General features: G+C 42.6%; 1 protein-coding gene across 2 annotated transcripts in view; it reads left to right on the plus strand.

Moving 5' to 3' along the window:
• Window positions 1-23,251, plus strand: part of LOC139546801 (glypican-6-like) — a 118,774-nt gene that overhangs the window by 837 nt on the left and 94,686 nt on the right. For both annotated transcript variants that reach the window (XM_071355593.1, XM_071355595.1), the window contains exon 2: window positions 17,578-17,736. In XM_071355593.1, the coding sequence (XP_071211694.1) occupies window positions 17,578-17,736 (159 nt within the window). The remainder of the gene's footprint in view (window positions 1-17,577; window positions 17,737-23,251) is intronic.

Genomic DNA, 23,251 nt, shown 5'->3' on the forward strand with positions numbered 1-23,251 from the left:
ACTGTTCATTATGATAATGCACAGATATATATGTGCAAGTAGCCTTTATGAAAGTACTGTCGTTGTTCTGCGTGGAAGGCAGATTCAGATGGAAGGCAGATTCAGGTGAAGGCTATACTCACCTGTCATCCATAAGTTGGGGTTGATTTTTATTTATGAAGGACATGTATTATGATATAAATGTAGCCTAATAATAATTAAAAAAGTTATTCTATTTTCTAAATAATAATAATTAGCCTAGTACAACTTAACACACACTGTTTTAACACTGTCCTTATCTAGGTTACTTCAACGGGATGGCAGTAAATATTTTTTTAATGACCATCCAACAATACGATCCCTCATAAATCAAACTCTTTAGCAATTTAAACTCAAAGTAGTCTAATTATGCAGATATATCACAATAGCCAAGTGTATAACATTCCCATTCTCTATGCTTTCGTTCATTGGTTAAAAGTTCATCCTAAATATATCCGCTACACTAAAATAGAATATAAGTAGTCCTTGACATATTGCTATTTTAATATTTGACTGAATAAAGGGATTTCTTTATTCCTCTAACATGCTGCATAATATGTAAATGACAGCAGCAGAATAATCCTGGTGGTATTAGATTTGCTGGTGTGACCAGTAGAGGTCTCTGTGTCTGCTATGCGCCTCTGTGTCGAAATAATGCATCCTCAGGCATGCACTGGATTGATTTCTGTCCTGTTGATAAAGTGACAATGACACTGTCATGTAACGATCCCTCAAGTCAGTGCAATTCAATTTCCATCCAATATCCATTCCACTTCACATATGTGTCAACCATAGGTTAATGCTGGCATGATGCTATTATTATAGTTTTTGTAAGATGTATGTAAATATTATGATAACCAGCTGGTCTTCAGAAATATTTATATGGACTTTCCCTACTTCAGGCCATGGAGGCTTGGATTTCTCTGACCCACCCAAGTCAAGCTGTGGCTGGCTGGCTGGCTGGCTGGCTGGCTGGCTGGCTGGCTGGCTGGCTCAGTCAGAAACAACATTATTGCTTCACTGTTCTGATCAAGCATTCACAAGGGTACATTTGCGCAAGAGAGTTGTCAGGAGGAATATTTCAACAATTTTGTGTAGGTATTGTTAGGTTGATGCATGAAGTGGATCAAAATGTTATTTTTAGGATGTTAGTTGTTTCCTCGTTCCCTCCCCATATGAATATGCACTTTGTCTGCCCAGACCATTAATGTCATCATGGCTTAGATCCTATAATTCTGTAGTTACAGACAGAAATCTGGCACAGGTAAAAAGGCTGCATATTTGATAACAAGCACACCTGTTCATAGACAGGCTTGAATAACTAACTGATTAAATCCCTCAGATGTAGGCACGCTCCTGTCGTTGACATCTACTCTCCAATGAATGAAAACCTCAGTGTCTCTCATCTCTGAGTGATGCAGCTGTATGGCACTGCTTTGATGACATCCACATGGGTGTTGACCCCATTTGTCTTCAGGAATGGCAATGACTGACTATATGATTTATGCAATGTCAACACCTCAGCAGCGGATGGCTGAAAGAATTTATGTGTGTTTAGCTGACACAATTGTGTGCATATCCTTTGTTTATTCATACTAGCGATGTTAACATTCCTGTGTCACTACCACCGTGTGTGCAATAAACTCAGAAATGTTGCCTCATCTAAGATTCTTGTCAAGTTTCAATAGTATACAACCAGCATGCCAGTCGATAGAAAATGCTGATCTGAGTAATGCAATCAATGTAGTTCCAATGTACAATTGAGGTGGAAAAAAACAAGTCTATCTGCTGCATAATCTGTCGAGGTTGACATTTTCATTGGTGCGAAGCCAATCCTTAAAATATTTAACATGAATTCTAACCGTGATATAGGGCAAGTAGCTCTATGCATTGCTTACTTTTTGTTTGCCTTGAATCACAATGTGTTATGATTAAATCCTATTCAAGGATCTTCACTGAATAATCAGTTGAGTTGAGGTCTGTTGCTTTTGGCCATTTCCCCAAGAGGAGGGCCATCAACCTCTAATTGTGGTCAAAAAGAGATGGGTGTGCCAGCATGACTTTGATGTCGGATGCCTTAGAGACTAAAGATGTTGGACATCGTCAAATTAGATGTAAGGCACTGGAATTCCTCTCATATCCTTATGGAATCTCTTTGGCTTCATGTTGTCCTTTTTCTTTTTTTTACTCAATAGGCACCATCTCAACCCTTTTCTATGTATCTCACACTTAGTTCAAATTCATTAGGGGTTTAAATAGAACTTCATTGGAATGTAATGCCTTCATATAACGCGGCATTAAAGCAGTATCAGAGGAACCAACTGCTGTCGCATATGCCAACATAAGAAAGTTGTCAATCATAATTTAGGCTTATTGAAGCTTTCTCAAAGCTACTTTCAAGAGAGTCCATCCTCCAGTTATATGCATGCTACACCCACTCCTATCGTTTCAGACCAGTAGTTGATATTGAACGGCTGAGGTGGAGCAGCGTGTGTGGTCAGCATCGGCCAGGTCAGGTGGAATGTCAGCTGTGGTGTCAGCGTTACTGATAGAAGTGCTGCAATGAGTCAGTGCCTGCAGGCCCAGTTGGTACAGTAATACTCCGGGACCTGGCCTGTACATTCTGAAGAGTCCCTGGGCCAAGTTGTCAGCAAGTAAAAGAGTGACTGGAAAAGTGGACTGGCTGCATAGTGCATTGCTTTACAACAGGGGTGACAAACATACGGCCCACGGGCCAGACAAACTCAATATACGAAACTTGATAGAAATTCTAATGGACCTACATTAGTACAGTTTCTTGACTGTGTACAGCTCACTAATAATCACCGAAATGAAAGCTAGACAGTCAAGAAGCATAGAACATTTTTAAAATAATAGATAGAGGACTATTTGTTGAAAAATTTGACAGCGAGGAAATATAACAGAATGCGGCCCCGCGGGAAAATGAGTTTGACACCGCTGCCTTACGCCCTAAATCAGTGGACTGTCAGCGCAGCAAAAATTGTCCGGTGCTCCTCCATCTCCTCCACAAGTTCTTGCCTCTGTATTTAAATAAACTGCCAGTGAGTTCCTTACATACCGGCCTCCCTCATCCAATCCCATCAATGCCCTGGTGAAAGACTAGACCTGCATGCAGGCTTGTGAAAGATCTATCTCAGGTTCCATTTACTGACCCAATGAATTAACCAATACGCAAGACGAGACGAGACGACGGGGTGACTTGGAAGATGAGTCAGACAGACTGCTAGACCCTTCCTGGTAGATGTGTGTTATTAGGAACACAGACACACACACACCCCCGAGCTGTGTCTGTGGAGCTTCTCAAGATGTCCCAGCTCGACCCTATCATTTCATGTCCAGCTCAGCCTCCCTGTTCCCAGCAGTGGAATGGGACCGAAATAACGGTGCTGATATTTGATGTGGTCCATGGCTGCGTACACAAGCAGTCAAATTATCTCTGCTGAGCCATGTAATGTGCACAGGTCCTCATCCTGACTTAAGTTGTGGAATAGATTGAAAAGGGCAAAATGGGAGCAGAGAGAACGGCCAAGTGAATCTGTTGGCCTCTGTGGCATACGTCCGTATTACTATGATGCATTATCAGATTATGATGACCTCCCCACTGACACACACAGATGAGGAGAGGGATCTGTGAGGGGAATTCTGGCAAGGATCACATGTGGTGGTGGTATGCCTCTGTATTTTAATGTCCAGCTGATAAAAAGGATGGTGATGGAATTGTAACTAATTGAACTGTTGGGATTGGCAGTGATTGAAATTGATGTAAATAATAGCAGTGGTGGCGGTTGTGGTGGTGGGGGCTATAGTCTGTTGATTTAATCAGAATGTTTCCTACCGTGACACACACACAGGAGGTATCATCAGGAAAGCCAGGGACCCAAACACTCATCTCTTTTTTTCCATGCCAAAGTGGATTTCTCAAATGCCTCTTCCAGCTCCATGCGATTAATCATGCTCATGAATACTAAAATGGGCTGCATGATGGGGTTTCTCAACAGGAGCTCCCTCTTGGAGCAGGAGGAATGACTCTGGTTTGCCTGCTAGTATTTCAGCCTCTCAGGGAGAATAACAGAATAACAGTGCAGTCGCTCAAAGCATATCAACAAGCTCCTGCAGAGTATAGACGCTGGTGCTGCCAATATCTTTTGTCAAGAAATTAAGTTGACAAGAGGATACACTTTTTTTGTCCCCTTTTGTGTTTAGTTATTTTATATTGGATATAAATGTGTAATTGAGCATTTATCTTGCTGTGGATAATTAATCTAGGCTATTCCAATGTTCCTAGTTCATTCTTTGTTCCTTGTTGATATAACTCCCTGTGTGTTCACACTTGGCCCACTGTTTTGATTATCTTCCCACCAATACAATTTGCACATTTCATCACACGTGCCGTCAAACTAATTGCTGGAAACATGTAATGCATAGTTTCCATGTAAGCAGAATTATATTTGACTTGACAAAGTGCTTTTTATCACAATGTGTTCAGTTCTACCATCTCTCTAGATACAGTATAGTGTCATTATAATTCAAGCCATAGAAGGGAGATGGATTTCGAGGCGAGAGCTTGGAAGATTAAATGCTAATTCCTATACCATTACACCCTTGTGATTGATTTTAGCACTAAGTGGTCTCTAGTTTTGAGTGTTGCCATTTTTCATATGCACGCACATCTTTTTTTCTTTATGTTTAAGCCTCTCTGTACACTTCTTGATTTTAAATTAGTCTCTTAAAGCAATAAAGAGTGTAATTGCCTTGATTTTCAATGGCGATGGATAATAGTTAAAAACTTGTCAAGGTAAAAGTCTCTCCATGACTTTATTTTATTTTTTATTTTTTCATTGTCCCTTGTCCCTGTTTGAACTTGAATGTCTTGACAGATAGTGTAGAATTGTGTGACGGTTTATTTAATTATTTTCATTATTATTTAAATTAGGCTTGTCAGCTCTCTCGTGTAATCTCAGAGAAGATGGCACACATTGTCACATAGGCAGGGCATCCTCCTTGGCACTAATAATGAGAAATTATTAATAAATAATACATCTCTGAAAATCTCATCACTGTTGAATTAACTATATAGAGCATACATATTTACAAGAAATACCAATCATTCTCATGAGACTGTAAACAATAAATGTTTTAAAACGCAAGTCATCATTACTTTGTGTTGTGTGAAAGAATATACTTTCACTGTCAGAATGGATTCTAGGTCTTTAATCTGTCAGAGATATCCAATGAAAATATAACTGTATATGTTATTTCATTGATTGGTGATGTTAATATAACCCGACATTAATATCTTGTTTGGGTTAGGGATGTTTTGTAGAAGATGATTTGATTGTAGTGATATGAAACCTATGTGAAAGACCAATATTTTAGGAAATTGAAAGTCATGAATAATCACCTTTGCCCACACCAAATAAAATAAAGTAAAATGTAATTTTTCACATGTGCCAAATACAATAGGTGTAGACCTTACAGTGAAATGCTTACTAACAAGCCCTTAACCAACAATGCAGTTTTAAGAAAAATAAGTGTTAAATAAAAAATTTAATAAAAACATAAATAAAAAATAGAAAATTCAAGTAACAAATAATTAAACAGCAGCAGTAAAATAACAATAGCGAGGCTATATACAGGGGGTACCGGTACAGAGTCAATGTGCGGGGGCACCGGTTAATCTTATGGCTTGGGGGTAGAAGCTGTTAAGAAACCTTTTGGACCTAGACTCGGCACTCCGAGTCTAGGTCCATTGTATTTGACAATTTATAGGGCCTTCCTCTGACACCACCTGGTATAGAGGTTATGGATGGCAGGAAGCTCGGTCCCAGTGATGTACTGGAATGTACACACTACCCTCTGTAGTGCCTTGCGGTCGGAGGCAGAGCAGTTGCCATACCAGGCAGTGATGCAACCAGTCAGGATGCTCTAGATGGTGCAGCTGTGAAACCTTTTGAGAATCTGAGGACCCATGCCAAATCTTTTCAGTCTCCTGAGGGGGAATGGGTTTTGTTGTGCCCTCTTCACTACTGTCTTAGGGTGTTAGGACCATGATAGTTTGTTGGTGATGTGGAGACCAAGGAACTTGAAGCTCTCAACCTGCTCCACTACAGCCCCGTCGATGAGAATGGGGGCGTGCTCGGTCCTCCTTTTCCTGTAGTCCACAATCATCTCCTTTGTCTTGATCACGTTGAGGGAGAGGTTGTTGTCCTGGCACCACACGGCCAGGTCTCTGACCTCCTCCATATAGGCTGTCTCATCATTGTCGGTGATCAGGCCTTCCACTGTTGCGTCATCGGCAAACTTGATGATGGTATTGGAGTCGTGCCTGGCCATGCAGTCATGAGTGAACAGGGAGTACAGTAGGGGACTGAGCACGCACCCTTGAGGATCAGCATGGCGGATGTGTTGATACCTACCCTTACCACCTTGGGGCGGCCCGTCAGGAAGTCCAGGATCCAGTTGCAGAGGGAGGTGTTTAGTCCCAGGGTCCTTAGCTTAGTGATGAGCTTTGAGGGCACTATGGTGTTGAATGCTGAGCTGTAGTCAATGAATAGCATTCTCACATAGGTATTCATTATGTCCAGGTGGGAAAGGGCAGTGTTGAGTGCAATAGAGATCATGCACACCCGATGAGCGTCGGAGCCGGTGTAGTACGATTCAATCTTAGTCCTGCATTGGCGCGTTGCCTGTTTGATGGTTCGTCGGAGGACATAACGGGATTTCTTGTAAGCTTCCGGGTTAGAGTCCCGCTCCTTGAAAGCGGCAGCTCTACCATTTAGCTCAGTGCAGATGTTGCCTGTAATTTATGGTTTGGGGTCTGGGTATGTATGTACGGTCACTGTGGGGATGACGTCATCGATGCAATTATTGATAAAGCCAGTGACTGATGTGGTGTACTCCTCAATGCCATCGGAAGAATCCCGGAACATATTCCAGTCTGTGCTAGCAAAACAGTCCTATTATTTAGCATGTGCTTCATCTGATCACTTTTTTATTGACCGAGTCAAAGGTTCTTCCTGCTTAGTTATTGCTTGTAAGCAGGAATAAGGAGGATAGAATTATGGTCAGATTTGCCAAATGTAGGGCGAGGGAGAGCTTTGTACGCGTCTCTGTGTGTGGAGTAAAGGTGGTCTTGAGTTTGTTTTCCCTTTGGTTGTACATTTAACATGCTGGTAGAAATGAGGTAAAACTGATTTAAGTTTCCCTGCATTAATGTCCCCAGCCACTAGGAGTGCCTCTGCTCATTGAGTGCCGTCCTAGAGCCAGCATCGATTTGTGGTGGTAAATACAGATATGAAGAATATAAATGAAAACGTTCTTGGTAGTGTGGTCTACAGATTTTCATGAGATACTCTACCTCAGGCGAGCAAAATCTTGAGACTTCCTTAGATTTTGTGCACCAGCTGTTGTCTTACCAGAGGCCGCTGTTCTACCCTGCTGAAAAAGCGTAAAACCCCCCAGCTGTATGTTATTCATGTCGTCGTTCAGCTACGACTCGGTGAAACATAAGATATTACAGTTTTTAATCTCCCGCTGGTAAGATATACGTGATCGTAGTTCATCTATTTTATTATCCATTGATTGTACGTTGGCTAATAGGACAGATGATAAAGGGAGATTACCCACTCGCTGTCAGATCCTTGCAAGGCACCCAGACTTTCGTCCCCGATATCTGCATCTCTTTCTCCTGAGAATGACGGGGATGAGGGCCTTGTCGGGCGTCTGAAGTAAATCCTTCCTGTCCGACTCATTAAAGAAAAATGATTCCTCCAGTACGGGGTGAGTAATCGCTGTCCTGATATCTAGAAGCTCTTTTCGGTCATAAGACACGGTGGCAGAAACATTATGTACAAAATAAGTTACAAATAACACGGAAAAACACAAAATACCACAATTGTTTAGGGGATCGTAAAACGGCAGTCATCTCCTCCGGCGCCATTATTCACTGTTACACACATTGAATGTGTGTAACTTTTAGTCAACTCCTAACTTTTCAAGCAACTCTGGAAGCACTGATCATTTACATACCCTCCTTGGAGATCAGTGGATCTTCTTGTATTGATAAAAAAGACCTGGCCCGTGTCTGCTGCAACAAGGTTCAGTCATACTTTATAGCTCCCTATTTCCCCTCAGCCTGTCACAACAGTGAGCCATCAGAAAACAAAGCTCCCTTGAATACCTCGTCGCTGCCGTTGGATCTATCTTTAGCCCCATGTCTGTCACGTCAGTCCTGTTGACAACATCAGACTAGACATGTGCACCTGTAGGAGTGCTTTGTCTTTTCACGGCTCCTGGGAAGGGGCCAACGAGTTTGCATGTTGCGTAAGGGGCCATAGGGGAGGTATTGAGCGCTAGAAGTGTGTCCTCTCCCCTCTCAGGCCACTTGGCCACTGAGTGGAGGGTGGAGGTATACCAGAAGTGTAACAAGCCACCAGGCACTAATGAAGCCCAGTGCCTTGGTAGTAAGCTGTAAATGAGGAGTGAAAGGTAATGATCAGTACAGGCCTTAGGGCCTTCCTAGTATCTACTCTCAGCCACCAGCTGCTACCTGTAAGTCCTTTGCCATGCTCCAGTTAGCAGGTTGACGCAGAAGAGAGTCACTCGCTAGCAGCACGTCGTTCTCTGGGGCTTCTAGGCCCACTGCCCATGTATATCAAATGCCCTCAGCAATTTTCCCATTCCTCCTCCACTCATTTTATTACATAGTCCCCAATAAATATCAAAGCCAGACATGGTCGTATGTATGCTGATTATGCGTTGCTTTTCATTCCACACTGTAGTGTACATGGTCTTTGGGTATTCTTTACAGGATCGTCTATAGGTTTACCATTTCCAATATATGCCCTCTTGTCGTGTGCATCATCATTGTTGAAGGTACCTATTCTGGTACAGTATCAAAGGTATCATCATAGACATTTTCATCCAATGAGGTGCTATCCCAGTCACATTGCCGCTATTGGCTCTGAATCCAACTGCTGTGACATTTAATTGCTTTGAAGTGACTTCCACAATACTTTTGGAAAGCAATTTTTAGACTTTGAACCTTTAGCCTTGAATTTTAAGGGAGTCCACAGTAGAGTGATCTGATATGATGTACAACTCACCTCAGCTGCAGCATGAGGGCCTTCGAAAATGGAATGTTCCAGATTTCAAATGTCATTGAATGGCTATTTTCTGTGTATGGCAGGATCAACAGATCCTGAAAATGCATTATATTGGCTAGAGAGCCCGTTTACCCACAAGGCTTTTTCAACTTCTCTCCGGAGAATATGGCACAGTTTTTGAAACAGCATTTCCTTTCAGTAGCAGAGGGAGTAGCCGAATACAATTTTTTTTCTTCTTTTTGTCTTGTTTGTGTAAATTCCCTTAGGATATTATTTTTTTCTTGCAATGAAACATCTTATTGTAATAAGAATGAATTTGCTCACAAATCAATTATTCTTGCCACAACCCTACGAGTTGCGAGTTTTTGGCCCAATTTGAAATGCAATGACAATGACATTTAGATATTAACATTTGACAGTCCAACATCTCCTTTACATTTGACTCTCCTGAGGACGCAGACCAGACCACCATGTCATTATGTTGAAGGTAAAACATGACACAATCATCTGTAGGCCTACTGTGCTGCTTATTTGAACATTTGCAAATTCATTCAAGGACATTTATCAGCATATAACGTTATTTAAAAACATGGGGCATCCCTCTAATTTGGAGTCCTGGCATGGTGTAGTATGCTAGGGGAATACAGTGTCATTCCATATTGATTGATGTAAGTCCTAGCTAGAATCTGCTATTCCAAATAACACCTGTTGGGATATTCTTAAAAGGATGATGCCTCCGGTAGTGAGGAAAACACAGATGGCAATTTTCAGATCAATGTTGATATTTTTAACTCTCCTTGAGCTACCACTCAAAACGGCACGATCAAGTTCCTTCGTAACCTCAATTACTTTATTTAAAATAGTGTGATATCTCAATAGTATTCGTGTGGACACATTTTAAGTTGTAAAGTGTGAATATTAAAATAAGGAGGAAAAGGTACACTGACATTGACGGGAGGGATGGGTAAAACTCCTCTCTCCTTCTTTCTGTTTTGACCATAATAACACCTTTACTGTCTCTATGACTCATAAATATAGTGCCACAGTAACTATGTTTGTTCTGACTTGGCATTTGCACAAATATTTACAGTATCATTTTCTCAGGCTCCCCTTAACCTCTTAAATGTAACTAAATGTAATCGAACATGTAATCTACCCTTAAAGCACAGTAGATAACTACTTTGGGTGTGTCCCAAAGACAGAGCAGAGCTTTCCTCTGACCTGGATCAATGCTGGCTATAACTCAGTCATAACTCTTTAGCCATGATATGAATCTTAATCAGGCAGTGGAATGAGTGGGCAGATTAAATCAATGTCCAGGGCCAAAGCGCTTTAGGAATTTTTGGAATGTTCCTATTGCCTAACCTTATGCAGTAGTTCTGTGAAATTGATTCATTTATAAAGCAGCTGGACATTTTGACATCATGAGTACCTCTTGACCCTTCCCGAAATGACTAATATGTCACTGATGGCTACGTTGTTTTAGTTCTATAAGATGTAGCGTTTGCTCTAAGCATCAGGCCTGTAAACGTATGGCAGCAGGAGCCATGGGAGGTATACCAGATGGCAGTGCACATATGCTTTGGGTCTGTTTGGCCAGGTACACTGATGAATACTTCTGAGAGTTGGCCTACCTTTTCTGGCATGGAAATGTAACTTGAACACCTTTAATTCCCAAAGCTGGCTAATCCCAGTTCCGGGATAGGTAGAGTAACCGGAATAGGTAGAGTAACTTTTTCTACAGTGGTGGTGGTCCTAATGTTTGATATGTCAATTGAAATAGGTCCCTGTCAGTGTAGGTTGTGAATGTGAAATATTGTGATAACACTTTTTATATTACACAGTGGCTTGCAATGACTTGATTTAGCTGTACAATTGTCTGTCCTTTTTTACTGATTGTTTTAAACCATTTTCACAAGGGTGTTCATGTAGATTACAGGATGATTAGCAAGCCTAATAGCTATCGAGGGTCAGGTGCTTCGAACATGACAGACTTGCCCTGTGCTACTCTGAACGCTAAAATCATAGCACAATTAGAATCAGTCCATGAGTAAATTCACATCTAAGTGGCAGTAAGAAGCTTCCTTTCTACATGGCATTGAGTATGCAAAGTTAAGACAAGCACACCTTAGTGGGGTAGTGTGTGGAATATGAATGTCTTCCTGTATTAGGCCCAGGGAAAGGCTTCATCAGGACAGATAATGGGAGAGGTGATCTGACTGACACTCTGCTTGATTACAGACACTGGAGTGACAGGAAGTAATTGCGACTCACGAAGGCAGCTCATATAGCTGTTGATAAAACACTGAATGCATGCATAAGCCTCATTACCTCGCAACCGCATTTGCACATTTTCAGTATTACAATGAGATATCTGTATGCCCCCACACATCTTTAGTTTGTGCCTTTGAAGAAACATAGCAAGTATAGGCTATTGCCCACACACACATATCTCCAGTCTGTGAACACCATTGTTCATACTCTGTCTCACTCTCACCAGTATACTAATCACTGCAACAATATTCTATATATTTTTTTAGATTTAATTCGCTGACATGACAATGTGAGGACAAGCATATGCTTGCATGCATGTGTAAATGTGCTGTGTCTGGGGAGGGAAGAAGGAGTAGAGCCCTAGTTCTGCATCCTGACAACTCTGATAGCCGAGAGGACAGGGACGAGGCTGGGGATGGGCTGGTGCTGCCGCAAGGTTGCGTTGGGACACTTCTCTTTATTTCACCCTCGCAGCCTTCTTAATAGTAGATGACTCGCCAGAGGCCCACTTTGATACTAGGATATTAGCAGGAAATAATGTCCCCCTCAGCCATTACAGACCAGGTCCAAGTCCAGCTGACAATACACTGAGCACCACGTTAGGCAAAACTATTGTATGACTGGTCAGGGCCAGAGCTAAGGAATGGGGAGCAGCAGTGCACTGCTTTGCACCCTACTATGAGAGACCAGGTACCCTGATATACAGTGTTCTGCACTATATCACCAGAATGGAATTCGTATAAACAGTGCAATAAATGTTTATCTTGTTGCGGGCATAAGCTGTCGTTTTCTAAAGATAGGCTTTTTCAAAGCTATTTAGCGATTACACAACATTTAGGTTATTTTTAGACGTCGATTCAATTATTTGAGTTTGGGTATTTCTGTGAGCTCAATGCTCAGTTTCTGTAGAAAAATCATATCCAGCCTGAACTGTGTGATTTAGTGGGGAGTGGTAGATTCCAACAGGCCAATTTTCTACATCAGAGATGGGAAACTTTTATGGGGGTGGGGGCCACAAAAAATCTGAACTTGTCATGATGGGCAGCAGTTGCTTGCAAGGAACAAAATCAATGGGGGCCCCCCCATCAGGTAATTTGGCCAAGTTTAGATAGCTAGCCGCAAAACTATCTTAGCATTCTAAATACATTTTGCTGACATGGACTAATTGACTGACAATCAGTGACTTACATAACAAGAGAAAAACTGATTATGCACAACCACATTTCGAAATGGCACCTTGTGTATTCTACTATTCTAACTCGCAATAGTAAGTTGAGACCCCGACTGAGTTCCTAAAAAATTTAATAAATAAAAACAATTTTGGGGGCCAGTTGCCCATCCCTGTTCTACATAGTTTAGTGCAGAAAACGTGGTAATTAACTACAGTGTCCATAATCCATTGCGCACCAGCTTGCCCGGTCTGTGTGGAGCACACACGGAGACCTTGTTGACAGCAGTCATAAATGTATGCCTTATTTACTTTGAAGAACTACTAAAATAGTGATTTTGTCAGACAGCATAGAGATGAGATGATGACTTGGAATAAAATGTAAAAAGTCAGCAAATAAAACAAATATTTTATTAAAGTAAAGTAATGTGAATAAATGATGGTTACTAAGTGATAAGCAGTAATGGGCTATCACTACCATCATAGGACTTGTATTCATTGTTTTATTACGTGTTGTTAGATCATTCAACCCACGTAATGCATAGTGCATCTAATGTTAAAAAAAAATTATCGAAACTGAAATTGAAAACCGTGATACATTTTTTAAATAATCGAACCGAAACCTACCCGACCTCAAAAAGCACTAATCGCTCAGCACTAAAGCTATTCAAAGAGTATGCTGTGGGAACCACTCTCTTTCTTCTCTGTCTAATGGGGAATTGTATTCCATTGTGTACCAACAAAAATATATCTGTGTGTCCACTGTGCTGTTTTAACCTTGGACATAAAGGATATACAGGCTACCTTGGTTGAGTGGAGAAGTTCCTTGAAAGCCCCTTATGGGATGTTGATGTACGAGAGACTCATTTTAAGTGATGTTTTGCTCTGTTGAGACTGCGGGAACACTCTGCACGGTCTAAGTGTCAGTGCGGAGGAGCTCTTTGTGGGTGACACGTCTGATGGAGAGCTGCACTCAGACCTGTGGCCAGTGGGACCTCCCTGACTCCTTCCAACCTTTGGCCCATTAAAGTGTCCGCTAAACAACTGTCTCTCAAACTTTTCCTTTATACACAGGCAGTGACCTACCTAAAGCTTTTGAGTTTTCTTTTGACCTGCAAACTAAACAAACCTGTGTTTAAGGTGCAGGCAACAGTCATAAGCTGTGATAAATAAGAGAGTTAGCTGCGAACAAACTGTGTGTGGGTTTCAACCTCCGGCCCTCACATCACCTCCTGCCCTCACATCACCTCCTGCCCTCACTGGTGGGTGTTAATTCTCTACTTAATGGCTGAGGTCAGCTCAGATGAAGCTGAACTGATTCTCAAAGTTTGGTTAGCCTGCAGGTGTCTGAGTAAATTACATCTCAATTCTATTTGGGTAGTGAGCGAGAGAGAGGAGACTTCGGAAATTAGGTCATTTTTAGAGGGCTGTTTGGGCGACATGGTTGGTTGCTTTTAGGTTTTAACAAAACATGAAGCCTACATGATAAACACACTTAACATAGCAATTTTTAAATGTCAAGAATCATTGGTTAGTCATAACGTGATCAGATTATTTAGCCACATCATTGGTCTTCAAAGTGATATTGCATTTGGGCTAGTGTGTGGAGACTACTAAATGGAGAGAGAGCTGAATCAGCGTCCATTGCCCTACAAATGGCTTTTTGGGAAAATGGAATGATGATGTCGATCATTAACTTTTAATTCAGTTCAGTGTTTCATGGATGTCATCAATTGCAATGTGATTCCCTTCTGAATGGTAGGCTATATCATAAATCGTATTTCACGCTGTTCTCCCTACTGGCTACACTGACGACTTATTGGCAATGTTACACTTTCCATTATAAAAATGGCAGGAAACAGAAGCCAGAAAGACATGGAAGGTGTTCATTAATACATTATGATCCATGGACAACTTCCAAATATTATGAACTGATCAGTCATTGTTCCAAACAAATGTTAATCCTACAGCCATTGTCAAATCAAAATTTCCTCATGTTGTGTCTCATGATTCCTTCATTTACTGTAAATGTTTGGCAAAAACCACCATGAATGTTTTTGAACACTCAGTAGGAGAGAGGGATCATAAACAGCAGAGAAACACATGTCTTTGTCCTCAAGTGGAGCTGGGCATGAATTTCATCTGTGGGCTGCTGGCAATTTTAATTTCATTTTGTTCGTAGGGAGCTGGCTGAATGTTGGGAGAACGGAATGATTGCATGGGGAGAGGTAACAACTCTGACACACATTTCTATATGTGTGTGTCTGTGCGTGTATGCGTGTGTGTATGTGTGTGTTTGAGGAAATGCTGTCTGCCACTGTCTCATCCAACCAGAAATTATTATTACTGTTATAGGCTATTTCTGGCATATTGCTATGATGTTTTCAATGCCTTTACTTTGTGACACTAGCTAGTGCTGATATCTGATCCAAATACTGGATGTATTAATGCTTTGGATTGATGGATGCTGCAACATGTTTTCATGCCTGACTTCACAGTCACACACCATGGGTAATTCATATGTAGGGATTCCTCCCATCAGGCACAAGTGACTTTGTTATGCAGCAGAATGTCATACAGTACATTGCACAGGCACACCCTCATACACCCCGCTTTTAATGGTCGGTATTGAAAATACAGTAACATGTAGAGTCAACAAAAACACACACTAGAGTAATCAACGCCTCTAGATATCTGATGGTTGTATTATTATTCACTGTCATAGCTACCTGTTAGAACCAAAAAACAACAACAACCAATGGCATTCTCTTACCGGTAGACCTGAAAATATCTGTCAGTTTTACAACAATGGGCTCTTTAATTAAATTCAGTAGTGGTTGCATGCAGAGACTGGTTCAAAGTGAGACAACAGTGTATTAAAAAGCTGTTACTAGAATTGATCCAATCAGGTTCAGCAGCTGACCCCTAGCTTATGTGAGAGATTTTGATTTTGGCCCCCATTTGTGTTAAAGGCATAAACAGCACTTTGTTATCATGTTGTGAGCAGCACAGCTTGACAAATATGCCTTTAATAATTAAATAGGGAAAGGCGACTGCATATTGACAGTGAGCGAGGTGTGCAAGGCATTGTTAGACCACCAACAATACTGTAAATGTCCTAAAGATAATGATTGATGCTGATTTTAGTCTGACATTACTAATATGACTCTAAAAATATTCACATCAGCAACCCTTCTGTCACAGCAAAAGCGTAGGTTTATCAACCATCCTTGTGTTAGTTGGATCAGAATATGAGTATAACTGTGTTCTAGTTTTGGGTCTGCTGTTTATTACATGGGGGCAATGTTCCCTCTAAGCTGCACACATGCAGGGCGTGCAGCTCCCTCGGACTGCCGCAGAAGAAGCAGAGGAGCACAAGATTGGACTTCACTCAACTTTCTACAGTTTTCCCCTTTAGTTATCACTATCGACGTTTCACTCTACTGAAGGAATTGTGGTCGAATCAAAGCAATATTAGCCACTTTCATGTAATATACCGAAACAAAACTAACTATTTAAGATTTATTATGCAAATCTAGCTGTGCAAGAGATTTTCTTGTAGGCTGAGCGCATTGGATTAGGATTCTATTGCATTGACATGCATAACTCTGTCACGTCCTGACCATAGAGAGCCCTTATGTTCTATGGTAGATTAAGTCAGGGCGTGACTGGGGGTTGGTCTAGTTTATTATTTCTATGTGGGGTTCTAGTTTTGTTTTTCTATGTTGGTGATTGGTATGATTCCCAATTAGAGGCAGCTGGTAATTGTTGTCTCTAATTGGGGATCATATTTAAGTAGCATTTTTTCCACCTGTGTTTATGGGATATTGTTTTGAGTTAGTGCACATAGCACCTTTGTAGTCACGGTTCGTTGTTAGTTTATGTCTTTGCTAAGTTTCACTTTATCATTAAATTATGTGGAACTCAACATCCGCTGCGCTTTGGTCCGATATTTATTCCAGCGAACGTGACAAACTCAGGCTGCGGTAGGCCTATATGCAAATAGCCATTGCCATATATGGATCTGTGCCATTCACTTTGAACTGGACTGTGTTTAGGCTACAGCGGTCATGTGTAGATGTGCTTGTTTTGAGATCAAAGTGAGAGCTGCATTTAGCCACGTGCATGTGTTCATATTCGTTCCTAGTTACTGAGTTATAATCCCAGTTATAGCTCATTTCTAGTCAACAGTGGTTGAGTGGTTGCTTCCAACAAGAGCACAATAAGTAGGCATTTCTAGTCAACTTTGGAAAGTAAGTCAGGTAAAGAGCTATTTTATTAAAAAAATAAAGGAGAGCCGCACACTCTAGGAGCTCAGATGCAAAAATATTTATGTCCAACAGACAAGACAAGCTGTCTTCATCGGTGTATAATAAAGAGCTATTTTATGTCTTAAAGGGAAAGTGTTGTACTTTAAGACGGTCTTGAATAAGCTAAGTAGCCAATAGGCAGAGTGGAATATAATTTGTCTGATTCTCTGTAATAATGGTATGGGATTAATAAAGCATTTTATTTTGTAAAGTGGTTTCTTGCATCAAACACAACATTTTCAGTCACCTCCTTATCTTAAGGTGGATACACAGGTTAATGTCAAGCCCTGCATGTTTTAAAAAAAAATTCTCATGGAATGTAGGCATTGAACACCACACATTGGCTGCTACTGTAGGCTGAATGACAAAACAGCAATTTCCATGTTAAAATGTTATAAGTTTTTCTCCATTGTTTTTTATGGTAGGCCACTCTGGTAGGCCTACATTATGATCAAATAGCCACAGTAGCCTACTTCACCACTGTTAAAACTGTAACCTAAAAGTGGGTACAGCCTCAGTGTTCACAGTAAACGCACGCCGGAAGCTGCATAGAATTTTCACAACGTTCGAGTTTGCACACAGCAGACCTGAAATTTGCTCAGTGCCCAAAGAAATTAGAGGGAACATTGCATGGGGGTCATGAGGAATCTGTGTGACTGAATACCATCTCTGTTGTTTGCAGGTGACCATCTCCGGGTATGTCCCCCGGGCAATACCTGTTGCAGTTCAGAAATGGAGGACAAGTTTGGCCAACAAAGCAAGCTGGAGTTAGAGAACCTGGTTGATGAAACTAGTAAAGAATTGCGAAGCACCTTCGTCTCCAGACATAAAAAGTTTGATGGTAAGAGACGCTCTCTTTCAATTATTTGTTTTGATATCTCACAAGTGCGATTCAACAGAATCTCTACGTAGCTTGAAGAACCAATCATAGACGATGTTTGTCGGAGACAGACAGGTTGAGTGGCAAATGAGGGAGTCCCTCCCCTCATACTAAAGAGCCACTCGCCGACCCTCTGATCATTCTCATCTCTCTTTGTCACAGAAGAGTTTTGCCTAGCTTTCCTTAGCATGACTTGATCTGTTTTCCTATTTAACTGTCACAGGTGTGCCGTTAAGGTTATGCTGCCGCTACACTCTGCCTATTGTGGCCACAATTTGTGGCGTTCCTGCTTGTGGGCATTCCTCTTTTTACTTCTATTGGTACATTTTTAAGCTAGGACTCCAGTACACAGGTGCGAGGCGGGTGTGCTTCATAACGTTGGATGCCGACTGCTGATAAACCCACAAGAAGAAGAACAGGCGGGGCAACAATGGTAGCCATCTAACTAGGACACCGGTAGACAGTGTCCTTTGCCCCTGCCTGTCAGGCACTGCTTTCCCGCAGTTCTGTTAACAACGGTGAGGGCAGGTGTTCGGCAGGCGGGAGTGAAGGACACTGTGTTATAGCTAGCTAGGAGGACGCCGGTAAACAGCAGGTGGGAGGCGGGGGCGCCACCAGCAGCTAGCCATCTAGGACACTGGTAGACAGGCCCTGAAAATCTCTGATAATACTTTTACTTTTGACCCACTTAATCGTATAGACAATCAGGGGAAATTCAGAATATCAAAAGTGTCACACAAGCATGAAGATGGTGTGCATGGAGTGGGGCGTACATGCAGGAACCAATGGGATGCTCGAGGGAGGGCGTTCATGTATTTGCAGGAATGCCCACATGCAGGAACACCCCGCATTCCGAGTCACAATCACGCATTATTGGGTTTTTCAGCTTTCGTTTTTTGTGTTGGGTGACTTTACCGAAAGCAATGTTTCCGTTTCAGGTAAGAATTATCTTCACTGCTTTTCTTCCCTCGTCTCCTTTCGTAGCTAGCATCACACAGCTAGCTACTGAGACTTGGCTAGCTCGCCACAATGCTAGCTATCCTACCGACTAACTTTTCGACTTGAAAGGGTAGAATTGATAGCTCGCTTTCTTGTTTAGCTCAACCCACTACTGACCGTCCTAGAGTCACTGCTTATCGATCGATAGCCACGCCTTTGTTTGTCGCAACAATAACAAAGAGCTATCTTCCTTTCTCTAACATTGTGCTAACTAACTAGGCTGCTAGCCCACTTGGTAAGCCCAGAGACTTGGTAAGCCCACGCTTCAAGGCGCAAGCTAACTTGGCTAGCTCGTTGGAAAGCAAGCTATCCACATAAGCATTGCTTGCTAGCTCAGACTGACTTCCCTACCTGCACATATGGTAGCACAAGCACTGCTAGCTATAAGAACCTAGCTAACTCCTACACAAGCCCACCACGGCTATAGCTTTTATAGACAGTTCCCGCCCCAGCTAGCCATTAGGCACCTAATAAGCTAGCTCACGCCTGTCAAGGCTAATTTGCAGCAGGCGCTATCAGGCTAGCAGGCCTTTTTCCACAAATTAGGAACAAAGAAAGGGTAATAGTGGATTAACAACAGCCTAACCTGAATCCCCGGATCAATAAATTATGTCCACTGCTACCCCGCCTGAGGCAGGCACACAAACCACCTTGCTCTTGCGCTGGCAGCTCGACGATGCTGGGATGCTGGCTGCTACTGGCTCTCCCACCTACTGTGGTATTACCAGCTTGCTCTCTCATTTAGTATGTTTAACTTTCAATCGTTTCATTGGCTGATCGTATACACCACACCGTGCTACGGTCAAAATACATTCTCTAGACCGAAGAAGCAATGCTACTGGTGCAGATCTCTTTGGCTAACGAGGTGCTAGCTATAGCTAGGTTATTACCCCACTGGGTGAACACTGGATGGCTAACACAAGAGCCTTGCGGCTAAGCGTTGACTATCTCACGCCTAACCCAGTTGTCAAAACTTTTTTCCCCAGAGTTATAATGGGACCTACACTCCATGGGAAATGAACATGCTCAGGCAGCATTCTAACGAGTCCTGCAAGTTTTATAAGGTTTTGACCAAGTTCCCGGTCCATGCTAACTTAAGCTATGCCACTAGCCATCACGGTTAATGCTAACTACCACCACCTAGCTGTTGTTAGCTTAGTTCCCGTTTTCTAGTTCGCCTAGCATTAACTTGCTTAGTGCTTACTAACTGAACCGGTCCCTCTACGCTGTGATCCGGTCCACAAGACGGCCTCTGATAGGCTAGCTAACGCGGCAAGGCTGGCTGTACCACTGCTAACCTATGCTGGGCAAAACGTTCAGCAGCCTACCTCAGCTAGCTCACCGCTATCTTAGCTTGCCTTGCCACCACCTGCCTGGCAGACCCAGATATCGTGGCAACCTGGTCTCCACTCTACCTCTCTACAAGCTAAGGCTCCGCGTCGGGGAGATGGGCAGTTCTGTAGCGCCAGTGCTACTGAGCGACCAAAGACAGAGCATACAGCAAACCTACGGTCCAAGTTTTAGTACAGAGTCAGACAGTGGGGAAGCGGCCCTTCGCTTCAGCCGCATCGAGGTCCCGTCCAGTTGATTTTCCTGTAGGAAAGAAGGGGCGCCCGCCTCAGCGGCAGAGAAGGACAGCCAACAGATCACTCTGTGTTCTAGTCTCCCACCTTTCGGGTGGAGCACACACCACAATGGGGGAGAGGCACATCTGTGCTCCTATTCCCCTTTCCTTTGTGCAGCGACCCATTCTCATGCGTTCGCTCTCAAGGAAGATGGAGGACGCCCACTCTAACCCTGAGTGCCCTCCGTGCCACATCTCTCCCCTCAGCTCTTTCTCAAGCAGCTGAGGCAGGAAGACAAACGGTCACTAGCCACCTAGCACTGTCCCCATATCTCAGTGTTTTTAACGCTGCCCTTATCAATTAATACAAAGAAGGGGTCACTCGCTCTAATGCTACCAGAGGGCGCTCCGGCACCACTGGTGAGTGTGAGTCAACCAACCTGTGGGCTACTCACCGCAAGAGCAGGGAACTGGCGCACAAGCACAGTCCAGCCCTGGGTCTTGTCCACAGTTCCAAAGGAGTACAGACTGCAGTTTTCTCTGAGACCACCCTTGCAATCAATAACGACTGGCGACTCGTACAGATACTAAAGCAGGAAATCTCCTCTCTATTAAGCGAAGTGGAGCGTAATACCATCGGCAGAGAGCCATCTAGGCTTCTACTCCCGGTACTTCCTGGTTCCCAAAAGAAAGTTGCGCCCATTAAGCTTAATGTGCTGTCTCGCTCTATTCATCTAGGCGACTGGTTCATATCAGTCGACCTGCAGGAAACTTTTTTCAAATAAACTGCCAGCACACAGGAGTTTTCTAAGTCTTGCTTGTCAAGGCACAGCCTAAGACTACCTCGCTGTCCTATTTGGGCTAGTGCTAGCTCCCTGAACATTCAGCAAATGTGTAGAGGCAGCTTTCACACTCCTGAGAAACACACCTACATATACGATTACCTGCTTTGCTCCCCATCCCTGGAGCAAGCAGTATGGTAGTAGTTGATGTTATTCTTTAATAACACAGACCCCAAAGCAAATCAGGGGGAGGAAAATAGGGTTATTCAAAGCGGACAAATCATGTTTGGAAGTAGATGGTAGATGTTCATGCTCCCCTGTCCTCAGTGATTCTCCCCAGTGATTCTCTTCAGTGATTCTCTCCACAGAACAAAGGGATAGGATGTAGTTTTATAACCCAGCCCTAGCCTGTGGTTGACCAATTACAATTCCTTGCAATAAAACTGGGCCAATGGCCAAATAACGTATCCTATTTCAGGTTGGACCAACGAGAACGTGCCACATATAGCTATGAGTTCAGTACTGACATTCCTAACAGATGTTGAACTGAAAACCAACTATTTCCATTGATAATTCCCTATTGACCGTTAGTACTCTGTTGTCACGATCGTTATAAATAGTGGAACAAAGCGCAGCGTGATCTGTGTTCCACATCTTTTTATTACTAGGTAAAACTCACAGCAAAACAAAAACAATGAATCTCAAAACGAACCGTGAAGCTAACAATAGTGCTAACAGGCAACTATACATAGACAAGATCCCACAAAGCACAATGGGGAAATGGCTGCCTAAATAGGATCCCCAATCAGAGACAACGATAAACAGCTGCCTCTGATTGGGAACCATACCAGGCCAACATAGATCATTATTCACCTAGATAACCCACCCTAGTCACTCAATCACATACACTCAATTAGTATTTGGTAGCATTGCCTTTAAATTGTTTAACTTGGGTCAAACGTTTCGGGTAGCCTTCCACAAGCTTCCCACATTAAGTTGGGTGAATTTTGGCCCATTCCTGCTGACAGAGCTGGTATAACTGAGTCAGGTTTGTAGGCCTTGCTCGCACACACTTTTTCAGTTCTGCCCATACATTTTATATAGGATTGAAATCAGGGCTTTGTGATGGCCACTCCAATACCTAGACTTTGTTGTCCTTGGAAGATCCATTTGCGACCATGCTTTAACATCCTGACTGATGTTTCTTCAATATATCCACATAATTTTCCTGCCTCATGATGCCATCTATTTTGTGAAGTGCACCAGTCCCTCCTGCAGCAAAGCACCCCCACAACATGATGCTGCCACCCCGTGCTTCACGGTTGGGATGGTGTTTTTCGGCTTGCAAGCCTCCCCCTTTTTCCTCCAAACATAAAGATGGTCATTATGGCCAAACAGTTCTATTTTGTTTCATCAGACCAGAGGACATTTCTCCAAAAAGTACGATCTTTGTCCCCATGTGCAGTTGTAAACTGTAGTCTGGCTTTTTTTATGGCGGTTTTGGAGCAGTGTCTTCTTGCTGAGCGGCCTTTCAGGTTATGTTGATATAGAACTCGTTTTGCTGTGAATATAGATACTTTTCTACCTGTTTCCTCTGGCATCTCCACAAGGTGCTTTGCTGTTGCTCTGGGATTGATTTGCACTTTTCACACCAAAGTACGTTCATCTCTAGGGGGCAGAACGCGTCTCCTCCTGAGCGGTATGACGGCTGCGTGGTCCCATGGTGTTTATATTTGCATACTATTGTTTATACAGATGAACGTGGTACCTTCAGGCATCATTGCTCCCAAGGATGAACCAGACTTGTGGAGGTCTACAATTGTTTTTCTGAGGTCTTGGCTGATTTCTTTTGATTGACCCATGATGTCAAGCAAAGAGGCACTGAGTTTGAAGGTGGGCCTTGAAATACATCCACAGGTACACCTCCAATTAACTCCAATTATGTCAATTAGCCTATCAGAAGCTTCTAAAGCCATGACATAATTTTCTGGAGTTTTCCAAACTGTTTAAAGGCACAGTCAACTTAGTGTATGTAAACTTCTGACCAAATGGAATTGTGATACAGTGAATTATAAGTGAAATAATCTGTCTGTAAACAATTATTGGAAAAATTACTTGTGTCATGCACAAA

Source organism: Salvelinus alpinus, chromosome 20 (assembly GCF_045679555.1).
Source record: "Salvelinus alpinus chromosome 20, SLU_Salpinus.1, whole genome shotgun sequence".
Classification (NCBI taxonomy): Eukaryota; Metazoa; Chordata; class Actinopteri; order Salmoniformes; family Salmonidae; genus Salvelinus; species Salvelinus alpinus.